At 45.7% G+C, this 15,001-nt stretch overlaps 1 protein-coding gene across 12 annotated transcripts in view; it reads right to left on the reverse strand.

Annotated features, from left to right (window-relative positions):
* Positions 1-15,001, reverse strand: part of LOC119960968 (protein unc-80 homolog) — a 475,408-nt gene that overhangs the window by 184,503 nt on the left and 275,904 nt on the right. For all 12 annotated transcript variants that reach the window (XM_038788541.1, XM_038788566.1, XM_038788560.1 and 9 more), the window contains 6 exons: positions 12,648-12,829; positions 9,399-9,530; positions 5,304-5,490; positions 2,553-2,684; positions 2,287-2,430; positions 804-904 (listed from right to left, as the gene is read on the reverse strand). In XM_038788541.1, the coding sequence (XP_038644469.1) occupies positions 804-904; positions 2,287-2,430; positions 2,553-2,684; positions 5,304-5,490; positions 9,399-9,530; positions 12,648-12,829 (878 nt within the window). The remainder of the gene's footprint in view (positions 1-803; positions 905-2,286; positions 2,431-2,552; positions 2,685-5,303; positions 5,491-9,398; positions 9,531-12,647; positions 12,830-15,001) is intronic.

Below are 15,001 nucleotides of genomic sequence, written 5' to 3' on the forward strand. Positions count from 1 at the left end.
AGAAAGTGAAATCTCTACTCAGATAGTCTCCCCAAGTGGGAATCAAACCCAGATCCCTGGCTCCTTAAGGGAAATACACTTGCAGGGCACGGGAAGGAGTGGAGGAATGGGAGCGACTGCAACCAATGAAATATAAATGTCTGAAATTGAGATCCAGTGATCAAAAAGGAAATTAAAATATTAAAAAGTGGCATAGTTAACATTTTCACATAAACATATCAATTCATTACATTACTCAGGTTAGTAATAAATACAGTATTTTGCATCTGTGCTGGCAACAAACAACCTTGGCTCCTGTGCATGTCAGAAAATAATGGGCAGCTTCTCCATCATTTTTCATTCATTAACATTAATGGATGGAAAATTTGTGATCTACCAGCCCACCATTTTCTGGTGTGAAGTGTAATGTTGCTTACTGCTGACATTGACTCAAAGTTCATCTTATAGTCTAAATGTTGCAACCTGAATATACATACATTTAGTTTTGCAAACATATTTTAACATCAAAATTTAAAATCCATGTTTCCTTTAATTCATACCTATATCGGATCTTAATGTTGATTTAGCACCTACTCTTTAGTAAGGCCACAGTACTTGGAGTAGCCCCTTCCAAGTGATCAACATTCAAATAGACTAGCTTGCAAAAATATAAGTGCTCATGTTACCTGGAATTTAAGGGGTTTGTCTATTCTTCCACTTGGAAGTGGAACTGTGGTTTGTGCGGACAATTTGAAAGAATAAAAAAGTGATGTTAAGTAAGTTCTTATTTTTGCTGCAGTTTTTATTGAAGTGAATTCTGTTACCTGACGGTTACTAATCGTGAGTTTTTCTAGAAAATGTCGCAGAACGAGTGCAGGATCTTCAATCAAACAGTTCCACAATACCTGTTGTGCTACTGCACTCACTAAAAAGGAAAGGAACAATGTTAAACACAATGCAGTCACTTTAATTATTAATGTACCATTAAAAAAACACATTGGCCCAGCCTAATTATGCAGGTAGGTAATCTCTACAGTTCATCCTGCAGTTCACCCTGCTAAAGAATAGTGCTGTGTCAGTGGGACGTCATCTGCACAGAATGTCTCCAGCCTCAGTAGCTCCATCAAGTTGGCCTTTTAAGAAGCAGAATTGTTGTACAAGACCAGTAAGAATTTTGAGAACAGGCAGCTACATTCTTGTTAAACAACAGAATAATGGAATCTTCTCCCAGTGATCATTTGAACAATCATCTAGAAGCAAGCTCCAATCATAATTTACCATGCCAAGCTGCATGGCAAGCTTTACATCTTAAAGCACAAGGATTGGGGGTAAGGTATTGAGATGGGTAGAAAACTGATTGGCAGGCAGGTTACAAAGAGTAGGAATAAACGGATCTTTTTCCAAATGTCATTTGTCTTATTGTTCTATATAATAAGTGTAATTATATGAAATAAAGGCTTCACAACACCAATGTAGATTTGTAAAATAAGAAGTCTTACTATACCAGATTAAAGCCCAACAGGTTTGTTTCGAATCACTAGCTTTTGGAGCGCAGTTCATTCATCAGGTGAGTGAAGAGGTGTGTTCCACAGACATATATATAGACAAAGTCAATGATGCAAGATGATATGTTGAATGCGAGTCTTTGCAGGTAATTAAGTCTTTACAGGTCTGCTCTGAAAGCTAGTGATTTCAAACAAACCTGTTGGACTTTAACCTGGTGTTGTAAGACTTCTTACTGTGCCCACCCCAGTCCAATGCTGGCACGTCCACATCATGATTTGTAAAATGATCTTGTTACAGGTGAGCTAATTAACAACATTAGAAGCGAGTGACAGCGCTTTGATTCGACCTCTCTGAAAAACAAATCTTTCAACTTTTTAAAATTAAAACAAAGTTTTTAAATGAAGTTGTGCAGCAGTTATTTGTGAATTGAATTTTACAAAGATATGAAATAAAATCCATAGCACAGTGCAAAGATTGCAGTGGACCAGGTGATTACAAGATACTAGCATAAAAGCAAAATAGTAGATGCTGGAAATCTGAAATAAAAACAGAAAATGATGGAAAAACTCAGAAGGTCTGGAGAGAGAAACGGAGTTAACATTTCGAGTACTCTTCTTCAGATACTTGCTTTCTGCCATATATGTTCTGTTGATTCTGGTAATCATTCAGACCATTTCCCACATGATCACGATTCAATTACACTGAATGTTCAGCTAAAATATAATTATCTGAGTTGTTAGTTAAAGCCTTGTTTTCTCCAGAACACAATGCACAGCTAACTAAGATGTGATTAAAAACTACCTGCAACGCCATCGTCTCTCACGCCTCCATCCTCCATGAGGTGAACGATCGGCAGCACAGTAGCACAAATACATGCAGGGAATACAGCCTGGGGAGGCTGCAATACATGATGTGTTGGGGTGTTCTCTGTGGCATCTTCTTCATCTGCACAGAAAACAGAGATACCTATTTCACACATTCAACGATTAAGACCCGTTTATGTGACAGAACACAACAATTTAGCTTACTCCCAGTCCTTTATGAATTAAATAATGGTCTCCACTTACCTTCAGCACTGACTGCCGATCGCACTGACCACACAGAGCCTCGACGGAATGAGTAATTTCTGTGGGATGTACTGGATGTGCAGGATGGACTGACAGACAGCCGACGGGAAGCTAAGTTTGTGCCATCTTCAACTGGCAAAAGTGAGAAAATCAGTAATTTAGTTAAGTAAATAAGTACAAATTCACATCTTTAAGACAGAATCAAAATTCATTCTTCTGGTTACACTTTTTTTTGTATCTATTGGTATTGTAACAGACTATGTTTACCACAGCACAGTTAACATGTTCAAGTTTAGTTTTCTCTGATTTTGGTTAAAACTAAGTTTTGCACTGGAACTATTGCCTATCATTACTGGGAACTCCTTGTAAAATGATGGAAAAATTAGGCATTCAACAGAAGTAAAAAGTCAACAAAAGTCCACATGTTGGCTGCACATGAAGTAGCAATAAAAGCAAAACAATACCATTGTAACCAGTGTAAAATCAATAAAATGTTATAATTCTGCTATGGCATCGCAGTGTGGAGCACAGTGCCATGAATTGGGAGGTAACAGGTTTGAGTTCTCAGCTTGCTGCTGTGCAGGGAGGAATGGAGAGTGAGATCATACCACAATGCCACTTGACACTTGCTCAATATCCAGCTGTACTGATGGGGTGCAGGTTGCGCAGTGGTTAGCACTGTTGCTTCACGGCTCCAGGGTCTCAGGTTCGATTCCCGGCTTGGGTCACTGTCTGTGCGAAGTCGGTACGTTCTCCCCGTGTCTGCATGGGTTCCAGATGCTCCGGTTTCCTCCAACAGTCCAAAGATGTGGAGGTTAGGTGGATTGGCCATGCTGGATTGCCCTTGGAATCCAAAAGGTTTGATGGGGTTACTGGGTTACGGCGATAGGATAGAGGTGTGGGCTTGGGTGGAGTGCTCTTTCCAGGGGCAAGTGCGGACTTGATGGGCCGAGTAGCTCCTTCTCCTTTTGCACTGTAAATTCTATGATTCATAGAACAGCATATTAAAACATATGCCAAGTTCTCTCACTGTACTTAGGGATACATAATAATAACCTGGTATGAACTTCTGTCATCAATTTTAGTGATTTTAGCCTCAACATTGCCGTGAAAGGGAACTGAGTCATTTTATGATAGCTAGACAGGGGTCAGAAAGAAAAAGATGTGCATTTATATAACATCACAACTATAGATCATAGCAAAGTTCTTTGCTACTAAAGATGTACAATTGAAGTGCAATTACTGTTGTAATATAGGAAATGCTGCAGCCAATTTGTACGCAGCAAGCTCCCACAAACTGAAATGTGATCATAGCCAGATAATCTGTATTTCTGATGTTGATTGTGGCTTAGATTTACATCGCAGATAATCAGCGTGCTCTTCATTGAAATAGTACCATGGGATTTGTTATGTCAGGAGCACAGCCTCAGCATTGGCTTTGTATTTTGCACTCGAGTCTTGGAATGGGACTTGAACCTATAATTTTCTGACTCACACAGGAGTGCTACCAATTTAGCCACAGCTGGCAGCTGAACAATAGTTTGGTGGGTAGCAGGCATTTTAACACGCGGTGCAAAAATGTCTTTTTAAATGGGAATGAATGACAAACGTAATATTGTTGCTCCTGAGAATGGGGTCAAAGTCTTGCCTTGAAGCAATAACACTGCTCCCAGCATGAAATTATTGTAGGGAAGCCTTGGGAATTGTGGGTGTAGTACAAGGGTGTGGCAGATATTGGGTTAATGACACAGTGGTTAGCACAGTTGCTTTACAGTTCCAGGGTCCCACGTTCGATTCCCAGCTTGGGTCACTGTCCGTGTGGAGTCTGCACGGTCTCCCTGTGTCTGCGTGGGTTTCCTATGGATGCTGCAGTTTCCTCCCACAGTGCAAAGATGTGCAGGTTAGGTGGATTGGCCATGATAAATTGCCCTTAGTGTCCAAAAAGGTTGGGTGGGGTTACTGGGTTACGGGGATAGTATAGAGATGTGAGTTTAAGTGAGGGGCTCTTTCCAAGGGCTGGAGCAGACTCGATGGGCCAAATGGCCTCCTTCTGCATAGTTAATTCTATAATGTGGGACTGAGTACAATTGTGCCCACACAGTGATGTAAGAGAGCACGTGACTTGCGCTCAGGCTCAGTTCAGTGTTGGACAGAGGTATGTGCAGACCTAATCATATCTCCAGCATATATTCTTTATTGCATACTTATAAATAGTTCTAAGAGTCAATAAAGACTTGTATGTTAACTGACATATTACTTCCTTCCTAAAGTGGAGTTTCACCACTTACAGTACTCTGGGTGTAGCCTAACCAGGGTTGAAGGGTTATAATGTCTATCCACATGGATAGTCAGTGGCCTGAATTCTCCGCCGCTGGGGGGTTGCACCACAATGGGAAATCCCATTGTCCAGCTGGCATCGGAGAATCCCGACGGCGTGCCACACCAAAAATCTGGTGCGGTGGAATGGAGAAACCTGCCCCCCCTGTCTTCATTATTTTACAATCTCGTGAAGATCACCTAAAAATCTACGCTTTCCTAAAGTTAAAAATCTCATTTCATTGCATGCATTGTGATACATTAATTTCACCAAATTAAGGAGCAATCTAATTCATCTTTTTCAGACCACTACATAATCCATCACTTGAAGGGGACTCAGCATTTGAGGCGAGGGCTAACCCCTATCCTCGACAGTCTAGAATTTTTAAATGTATATTTAAAAACATTGCTGAAGCCGTTTTACAAAATAAATACCCTCCTCCTCCAGTTCAGGTGGCGGGGTGTTGGTGGGTTCATAGCAGGCCTCTTGTGTGACGGGAATGGCTGTGATCAGGCTGGCTTCTCTACCAAGTCGTTTCTTCTCCTCTTCCTGCTGCAAGTTCTTTAAAATATGCTCAGCTCGTTGGTGAGAACGGGAAACTGCACGAGCTGAAAAGGATTTCTGTAACAGATTGTTTGTTAAAATAATTAAAATGGAATCTTATTTCACATAATCCAATTTTGAAGCATCCCAGTTATGTTAAATGTTTTTAGAAAACCTAATCAAGAATTTTGTTGTTCATTTTATTTTGAAGGCAAGGTGAAAACATGATATGACAAGCTGCCACATTCCCTTATGTTAAAACCGTGCCACACTTTGGACTAGAATTTATCTCACGAGCCTCTGAACCATGCTGTAAGGTTCAAATAGGGGTCACAAGTCGGCACCATGTGAGAAAAATTCACTCTTTATGATTTTCCCTGGAGCGGTCAGAGACAGGTTCACTATCCAAAATCTAGAGTGCCTATCAGAAATCAGCGGCAGACTTTGATGGCAGACAAGTGTAGAGTGCGCCCTTACCAGGTGGCCCCTTACCAACCTTTTAATGTTTAAATAATAGATTTTGCAGCTGGGTAACGGGGTTGCACAGCAATGATGCACTATCAATTATGACAAGACGAAAGTAGAGAGTAATCGAGATGTGTGGCCTCCCACAGCAGCTGGTGAAATGACTGCTGTTCGGACAGCACACACATTTATACTCCGCCTACAGGGCGGAGCCAGCAGGCAGGGATCTACCCCCGTAACTGTAGTACAGGGGCCTTACCGTAATACTCATATATACAAAATAATATAACAGTGGTGACTACCACAAGCAGCACAATAGTTAGCATTAATGCCTTACAGCACCAGGAGTCTGGCTGAAAGGCAACAGCAACAGCACTGACAGAAAAACAATGGTGAGAGCACCAATGCAATTATCCTGAGACAGCATAGCAGGTTCTTACAGCAATAAGCCTGTCAGAACTTGCATGAGACTGCTCTGACAACCTGCATACCCCTTTAAGCATTGAGATCTGGAGCCGTTATGGCAACAGTCTGAGCCTCCATGGCAGCAGACCTGGATCTTATGCACTCAGTCAGAGCCTCCACTGCAGCATTCAGTTACTGTGCTACAATGGAAGCTGAAATATTGGCCATCACCATGGGTGGGTCTGTAAATGCTGTTATTTAGCTCATCACTACTTCCTCCCTGCAAAAGATGGGCTCCAACAAATCCCTCTGCCACTTTGGAGATGGACTCTTCCATGCTCCTTGACAGTCCAGCAGACTCTCTGACAGGCCTGCCCATGCACTAAGCTCGTCAGCATTCTCTCCATCAAATACTTCAGAGCCCCATCACACCATCAAAGTCCTCGTTTCAATCTCCTGCAACAAAGCCCATGGGTGACTCTGCTCTCAAGGCAGTAAGCACACAAACTTTCCTTCCCCATGACATCAGTGCCGGCCCTAGGGTTGCTGGCGCCCCGGGCAAGCTGAACTTCGGCGCCCTCGGGGGGGGGGGGGGGGGGGGGGGGGGGGTGTCGGGGGTTGTCGGGGGGGGGGGGGGGTGTCGGGGGGGGGGGTGTCGGAGGGGGTGGGGTGTGTTGGGGGGGGTGTCGGAGGGGGTGGGGGGTGTCGGGGGGGTGTCGGGGGGGGGTGTCGGGGGGGGTCGGGTCGGGGGCGGGGGGGTCGGGGCGGGGGGGTCGGGTCGGGGTCGGGGGGGTCGGGTCGGGGTCGGGTCAGGGTCGGGGGGGTCGGGTCGGGGGCAGGGGGGGCGGGAGCGGGGGGGGGGGGCGGTGGCGGGGGGGGTCGTGTCGGGGGCGGGGGGGCGGGGGGGTCGGGTCGGGGGGGGGCGGAGTGACCTGGTATATGATCGGGACTCACCGATCGGCGGGCCGGTCTCTCTGTCGGCAGGTCTCTGACGCCGGTCACTCACTCGTTGATGGCGCCCCCTAGCACATGGCGCCCCGGGCGACTGCCCGAGTTGCCGGTACCTTGAGCCGGCCCTGCATGACATAGTTACAGCCCACCTATGTCCAGTGTCTTACTATATGCCGAGAGGGACTCTAAACTATCATTAACATAGAGCATACAGGCCGCCCCCCCAGCATTCCCGCACAGTTCCTGCCGGCAGCGACCAGGGGTGGACGGCGCCGGCAGGACTTTGTCGTGTCGGAGCGGCTGCTCGGCCCATCCATGCCGGAGAATCGTCACTCGCTGTTTGCGGCGATTCTCCGAGCGGCCCGGTGCGATTCACGCGGAGCTGGATTTGGGGGCGTGGGAGAATCGCGTGCGGGTGTCGGGGCGGCGTGGCGTGACTCGCATGGCGCCCCGGCGGTTCTCCCACCCGGTGTTTTGGGGGGGGGGGGGGAAGAATACCGCCCATTAAGCTCATAGTTTCTATTCTGTCCTCCCCAAATCTTGCTCATCCATCAACTCCACTCTTGGTGATTTACATTTGGCTCCCAACTCACTGAATTTAAAATTCTGGTCCTCATATTGTTGAGGGTCTCAGCAGAAATGGCTCAGAGCATAGCATGTGTCTACTATCTCAGAATTTTAACAATTCCTCAAACAACGCACAGAAGTGTGTTCTATTAGTGCTACCTCCGAGGGAGGAACCAACTATTGTATCTCAAAGGTATTTAGGTTGACCCAGCGAGGGGAAGGTAAAGTAACGAGATGCAAGAAAAGCATGCTTGAGAATGCTGCAGGGAAATAGTTTGGGATATTGGATGGCCTGATGCTGCATGACTCATTTTTAGGTACACAAGTATACATAATCTACAGGTGTTGGTTATTCTCAACTGTGAGGGCACCTATGAGTGGGAGACAGAATCATTCTATGCCGCTCTTCAGCCTCTTCTTAAGTAACACAGAAAGTGAGCTATTCTTAAGGGAGGTATTATTACTTCTTTTTGACATGTCTTGGAAAAAAAAGTGAAAGATCCAGGTCATTTTGCCCAATTACACACAATTTATACAATCTGTGAGGCTGGATTCTCCACCCTGCCGCGCCACATTTCTGTTTCACCCCGCCGGCGTGATGCTCCGTTATGCCTGCTGGTCAATGGGATTCCCATTGTGGGGCAGCCCCACGCCGTCGGCAAACCTCCGGACTGCCGACAAAATGGAGCATCCCGCCTACGGAGAATCCAGCCCGTGGTTCTTTCTCCAACTCATGTATTTCTGAAACAGTACATTGTTCATTGGGGTAACATTTTTAATTGGATGTTCTCTCCTGTGTGCAATATACATCTTTGTGAACTTAGTGTCTTACCATTTTTCTGTCCTACAATCAATATTTTAATCACTATGTACAATTTTAATAACTTTTATATTTCCTTCTATTTCTGCATAAATGTGCTTGACTCCCAATCATTTTACTTCTATCTTACAATTCTAATGATTACTTCACCCTCACAATAGGGAAGGTGTAACTATAGGTACCCACGCCCTTGAAATTAAAGCATTTTAAGTTAGAAAATTGTAAGCAGAGTATGCCAGAAATTCCTATATGGACTATCAATGAGCAAGACTCCACACCAGTACCCCAAAGTTAATCTTTTCCTTCTCACCATAGCAACAAATAGTTGATAACTAATCAATGTTCCTTGAACAAAGTTTTCAAATTATATAATCATTGTTACTATTTACTATTATGGTGAATGTATTACGGCAACCATTTACCACTGTATTGCATTGTACTATGTTGATGCCCTTGTGGGCTCCACCTATGGACCATTGTATTATATTACATCGCATTGTATTATGTTGGTGCCCTTGTGGGCTTCGCCCCTGGGTCCGCCCCCTTGGGGGAGGTATATAAATCTGCTGCCCTGCAGGTGGCTCTCAGTGCAGAGCAGTCGCAGGCAGGCACAGTTCTAGCTGACTAAAACCACTGTTCACTTCAACTATCCGTCTTGTGTGAATTGATGGTCGCATCAATTATTTCATAATATTGACTGGAAAGTAGTAATAATGTATAAAGCTGAGACTTTATTAAAGAAAAGAGTTCACCAGAGTTTAGCCCAGCTAACACTTACAGACTGATCTTCACTGATTGGGTCCTGTACACGCCCAGTGCTCTGCGGAACCCAAGGGGGATCAAACATCGGTACAGATGGCATGCCCAAAATTGGAGAAGGTAAGGTGAAGTTTATACTTGGAGGTGGAATCTTTTTTAAAAAAACAAGAAATAATTGGTAAAACAAAAGACAGTAAAACTTTTGATTTGTACATTTATCAAAGAGGAAAAAATAGCACTCTTTCCACAGATTCATTGCACATTACATCTAATAAATTGAGGTATATAGACACATTGAATAAATATATAGAAGTACGAACATTTAAATAATTAGGATTCCTTTTCCAATGCCTTTTTCAAAATACAAGTACCCACGTTCTTGAAAATCATAAAAGATGATAAATTATATAAGGTATGCAAGACAAATGGGAATGGGAATGGGACAAGTAAAGAAACAAAAGGTGGATCTAGGCGTCAAGGAAGTGTAAATGGCAACAGCAAAATCATATCAACAGCTGCTGTCTGAAGAAATGGGAGCAAAGGAAATTATCTGAAATTATTGAATTCAACATTAAGTTTGAAGGTTGCAAAGAGCCTAATCAACAGATGAGGCACTATTCCACCAGCTTCCAATGAACCTCATTAGGCAGTGGGTAGTCCACTGAAGACTAGATCTGAGCATGGAAGTGGTCAGTGAATTAAATTGACATGGACTGGAAACATAGCTTCAAACTAGTGGATTGAAAGGGGACTCTGCAAAGTAACCAGCCAATCTGTGTTTTGTCTCCTCAGTGTCGAGGAGATTTCATTATTAGCACTGACTACGTTACCTAACTTGAAAAAAGTAAAAGTAAATTTCTGTCATCGGGAAGGAGTGTTTGGATGTCAGAAAGGGAGAAAGTACAAAGGCGGATGTTTCTTCTTCTGCACTTGCACATAATACACCGGTGGAAGGGGAGGATATTGTACAGGGTGGTTGAAGGGTGGACTATGGCATCACTGAGGGAACAGTCCCTTTCGAATACTGAAGGAACAAAGAGGGGAAATGGCAGAGGATGATCTGCAGAATGCACAGGATGTTGGGTTGAAAGCTAAGGACAAGGGAAACCTTAACATGGAGGGAAAAGGTTGTGAGTAAAACTGTCGGAAATGCAACAGGCACACTCGAAGGCCCTGTCAATCCCAGTGGAAGGAAATCCTTGGTTCAGGAATGACAAAGACATATTGTAGCGTGAAGTCAATTCGCAGTGACTTCAGTTTTCTTCCATCATAGAGCAGATTTTAAATTTCATCTCCAGTGTCAATGCTGAACAGGTTTCACCTGTCTCTGCAGAAAAAAGACCACCGTCCATCCACTTCTGCAGCTGCACATCCAGCTGAAACTCCTCCACATCAGTAATAAACAAAGAACCATGAACAATACACCTCAGGAACAGGCCCTTCAGCCCTCCAAGCCTGTACCGGTCATGATACCACCCTTGGTCAAAACCCTCAGCACTTCCTAGTTCCATATCCCTCTATACCCATCCTATCCATGTATTTATTGAGATGCCTTTCAAACAGCGTTAATGTATCTGCTTCCACAACCTCCCCGGCAGCACGTTCCAGGCACTCACCACCCTCTGTGTAAAAGACCTGCCGCGCACATCTCCTCTAAACTTTGCCCCATGAATGTATGCCCCCTAGTGACTGACCCCTCCACTCTGGGAAAGTGTGTCTGCCCTTCCACTCTATCCATTCCCCTCATAATCTTGTAGATCTCTATCAGGTCACCCCTCAACTTCTGTCATTCTAATGAAAACAGTTTGAGTCTATTCAGCCTCTCCACATAGTTAACATCCTCCAGATCAGGCAGCGCCGGCCCTAGGGTTGCTGGCGCCCCGGGCAAGCTGAACTTCGGCGCCCTTGGGGGGGGGGGGGGGCGAGAGGGGGGGGCGGGGCTGAGAGGGGGGGGGGCCGAGAGGGGGGGGGGGCGGGGCCGAGAGGGGGGGGTGGGGCCGAGGGGGGGGGCGAGGGGGGGCGGGGCCGAGAGGGGGGGACCAAGGGGGGGGGCAGGGCGGGGCCGAGAGAGGGGTGCGGGGCGGGGCCGAGAGCGGGGGGAGGCGGGGCCGAGAGAGGGGGGCCAAGAGGGGGGGCGGGGCCGAGAGGGGGGCGGGGCCGAGATGGGGGAGGCCGAGAGGGGGAGGACCCGGGGGGGGGACCCGAGGGGGGGGGCGGACCTGAGGGGGGGGGGGCGGGGGAACGGACCCGAGAGGGGCGGGGGGGAACGGACCCGAGGGGGGCGGGGGGGAGCGGACCGAGCGGGGGGGTCGGACCGGGGGCGGGGCGGACCGAGGGGAGGGCGGCCACCGCGCATGCGCTGGTTGGCACCGGCCCAACTGCGCATGCGCGGGACCCGAGTCTCTGGCGCCCCCTAGCACATGGCGCCCCGGGCGACTGCCCGAGTTGCCGGTGCCTTGAGCCGGCCCCGAGATCAGGCAATATCCTGGCAAACCTACTCTGCCCCCTCTCCAAAGCCTCCACATCCATTTGGTAGTGTGGCGACCAGAATTGTGCGCAATATTCCAAGTGTGGCCTTACAAAGGATCTATACATCTTTAGCACGACTTGCCAGTTTTTATGCTCGATGCCCGTCCAATGAAGGTACTTGTGTTGCCATTTTCAAAGATCTGTGGATATGTACGCCCAGATCACTCTGATTTTCTATATTCTTAAGAGTTTTGCCATTGACTGTATTTCCCCTCTATGTTAGACCTACCAAAATGCATTACCTCTCATTTGTCACTGTTTTTGCTTCAGTTCTTCTTTTTGACATACAAGGGGACAATGTAGATATAAAAACTGGGAGAAATGAATAGAGTCCTTACAAGGAGTGTGGTATAAAGAAGCAGGATCAAGATAACTATGGGAATCGATCAGCTTATTGGAAATAATGAGCAACAGCCTATTCTCAGGAATGGAGGTGAAGAAGTTGAGGAAGGAAAAGGAAGAGTGGAGTTGGATCATGTGACGGCAAAGGAGGAATGAAAATTGGAAGCAAAATTGATAAACTTTGTGGCAAGAGTAGGAAAACACACTGATATAGCCATCAATATGTCAATATGCCAGTAAAAGAGGTGGGAATGGGTCTTCAGTAGGAATGGAACACAAAATGCTCTTTATATCCTCGGAGAAGGCAGGAATAGTTAGGAACCACATGGAATCCCATTACAATGGTGAAAATGAGTGGGGTCAATGGAGAAGTTATACTTAATCCTGTAAAGGTTACCTTAAAGATCTGTTGGGCACCTTCTTCCATACGTGGCCAGACCTGGTACCTGAATCTCCAGAGTGTGTTAAATTTCACAATAGCATTGATACGTTGTACAGCCTCTGGATGGTGAAATTCAGATATAACCATGTCTGACACAGCATCAGGAACTTTAACTGCGCACAACAGAAACATGGCCGCTGTAGGGAGAAGGAAGGAATATTTTACATTTACATAGCACTTTTCACAATCTCAGCACAGCCCAAACTGCCTTGCAAATAATGAAATGCATTTTGAAATGCATTACTGGTGTAAAGAACAGAACACGGCAGCCAATTTCTGCACAGCAGGATCCCACAATGACTAATGATATGAATGACTAGATCCTCTGTGGGATACTCATTGGCTAGAATACCAGAAAAAAATCCCTTGGGATCATGTGAAAGACAAATCCTCTCACAGTGCAACTCTCCTTTAGTTCTGCAATGAAATGCCAGCCTATATATGCAGCCATGTATCTGGAGTGGGACATGAACACAACTTTCTGACTCAGAGACAACGTGGATTTACAATGAAACACACGTACCTAGGCACAGAGTGCTCCAAAATGATGAGCGAGTCGCTCACAGCCAATCAAGGACAGAACTACTTTGAAACCATTTCCAGAATTTGAAAGTCAATCACTCTGCTGAGCCAATCACAGAGAAGAGGGAAGTTCTTTGGAACACAATCACCGGTCGGAACTACATTATAATATAATAATAACCTTTTATTGTCACAAGTATGAAGTTACTGTGAAAAGCCCCTAGTCGCCACATTCCGGTGCCTGTTCGGGTAAGTTGGTACGGGAATTGAACCCGCGCTGCTGGCCTTGTTCTGCACCACAAACCTGCTATCTAGCCCACTGAGTTAAAATAGCTATGCCCATGTAGCTGTGCTGCTGTGCACCAGAGCCGTGAGGAGGCAGTATGCACCACGATGGTTCGATTCCAGCCTTGAGTGACTGTCTGTGTGGAGTTTGTACATTGTCCCTGTGTCTGCATGAATGATATTAATTTTCAGGAATAAAGCAAGGTTTAAAAAAATGGAGATTGGGGACAGCGCGGTGGTGCAGTGTTTAGCACTGCTGCCTCACAGCGCCGAGTTCCCAAGTTCGATCCCGGCTCTGTGTCACTGTCCATGTGGCGTTTTCACATTCTCCCTGTGTTTGCATGGGTTTCGCCCCACATCCCAAAGATGTGCAGGATAGGTGGATTGACCACACTAAATTGCCCCTTACTTTAGAACTTTAAAACAGTACAGCACAGAACAGGCCCTTCGGCCCTCGATGTTGTGCCGAGCAATGATCGCCCTACTCAAACTCACATATCCACCCTAGACCCGCAACCCAACAACTTCCCTCTTAACCTTTACTTTTTAGGACACTACGGGCAATTTAGCATGGCCAATCCACCTAACCCGCACATCTTTGGACTGTGGGAGGAAACCAGAGCACCCGGAGGAAACCCACACACACACGGGGAGGACGTGCAGACTCCGCACAGACAGTGACCCAGCCGGGAATCGAACCTGGGACCCTGGAGCTGTGAAGCATTGATGCTAACCACTATGCTACCATGCTGCCCCTTAATTGGAAAAAATGAATTGGGTACTCTAAATTTACATTAAATATTTTTAAAAAATGGAAATTGGGTGTGTGGTTGATGGAAATCAAAACAAAGTTATTTACATAATTTGTCAGAAAATAGCCTTAAAAACATTTTTTTCATAAAATATAAAGCATTGGCAAGATTGCAAGCATTGGTATTAGATACAGCTGAAGTTAACTAAAGGCATAATTGAATCTCAAAATACATTGGAAAACAAATAACTGATCAGGTGTGGCATTTTCATGGTTAAGCTTTATAAGTTCTGTTCATGGCCAGATAAACAACATAGCTCCTGTGAGTTATGTAGCCTGGTTGTCAGGATGGAGGAGTAAAGGTGAAGGTAAAGTCACTATAGTCCCAGATGACCATAGGCTGCTTTCCCCTTTTGAGGGGGAGAGCTGACTGGTGGTTGTCATAATATACACACAAGTATATGATGGTGCATAGACAGACACTGACTGACACACTGAATGACCAATCAACACACAGAACACAGCAGCCAATCACCAGACAGGACATGGCCACTATAAAGCCAGAGGGCACTAGTTTTCCCGCTCTCTTCGGATGCAGCCTCTGAGACAGCCAGAGCCCGTGATCAGCAACATGAACATCCACCATGTGCTAGCAGGATAGTCTGGCCAGGTTAGCCTCAGGTCTCCAGTCAACTCAACATAGTGTCAACCCACAGTGCAAGTATGTTTAACAGCTCAGTTCAATAAAATA

This window comes from Scyliorhinus canicula, chromosome 2, assembly GCF_902713615.1.
Source record: "Scyliorhinus canicula chromosome 2, sScyCan1.1, whole genome shotgun sequence".
NCBI classification, from domain to species: Eukaryota; Metazoa; Chordata; class Chondrichthyes; order Carcharhiniformes; family Scyliorhinidae; genus Scyliorhinus; species Scyliorhinus canicula.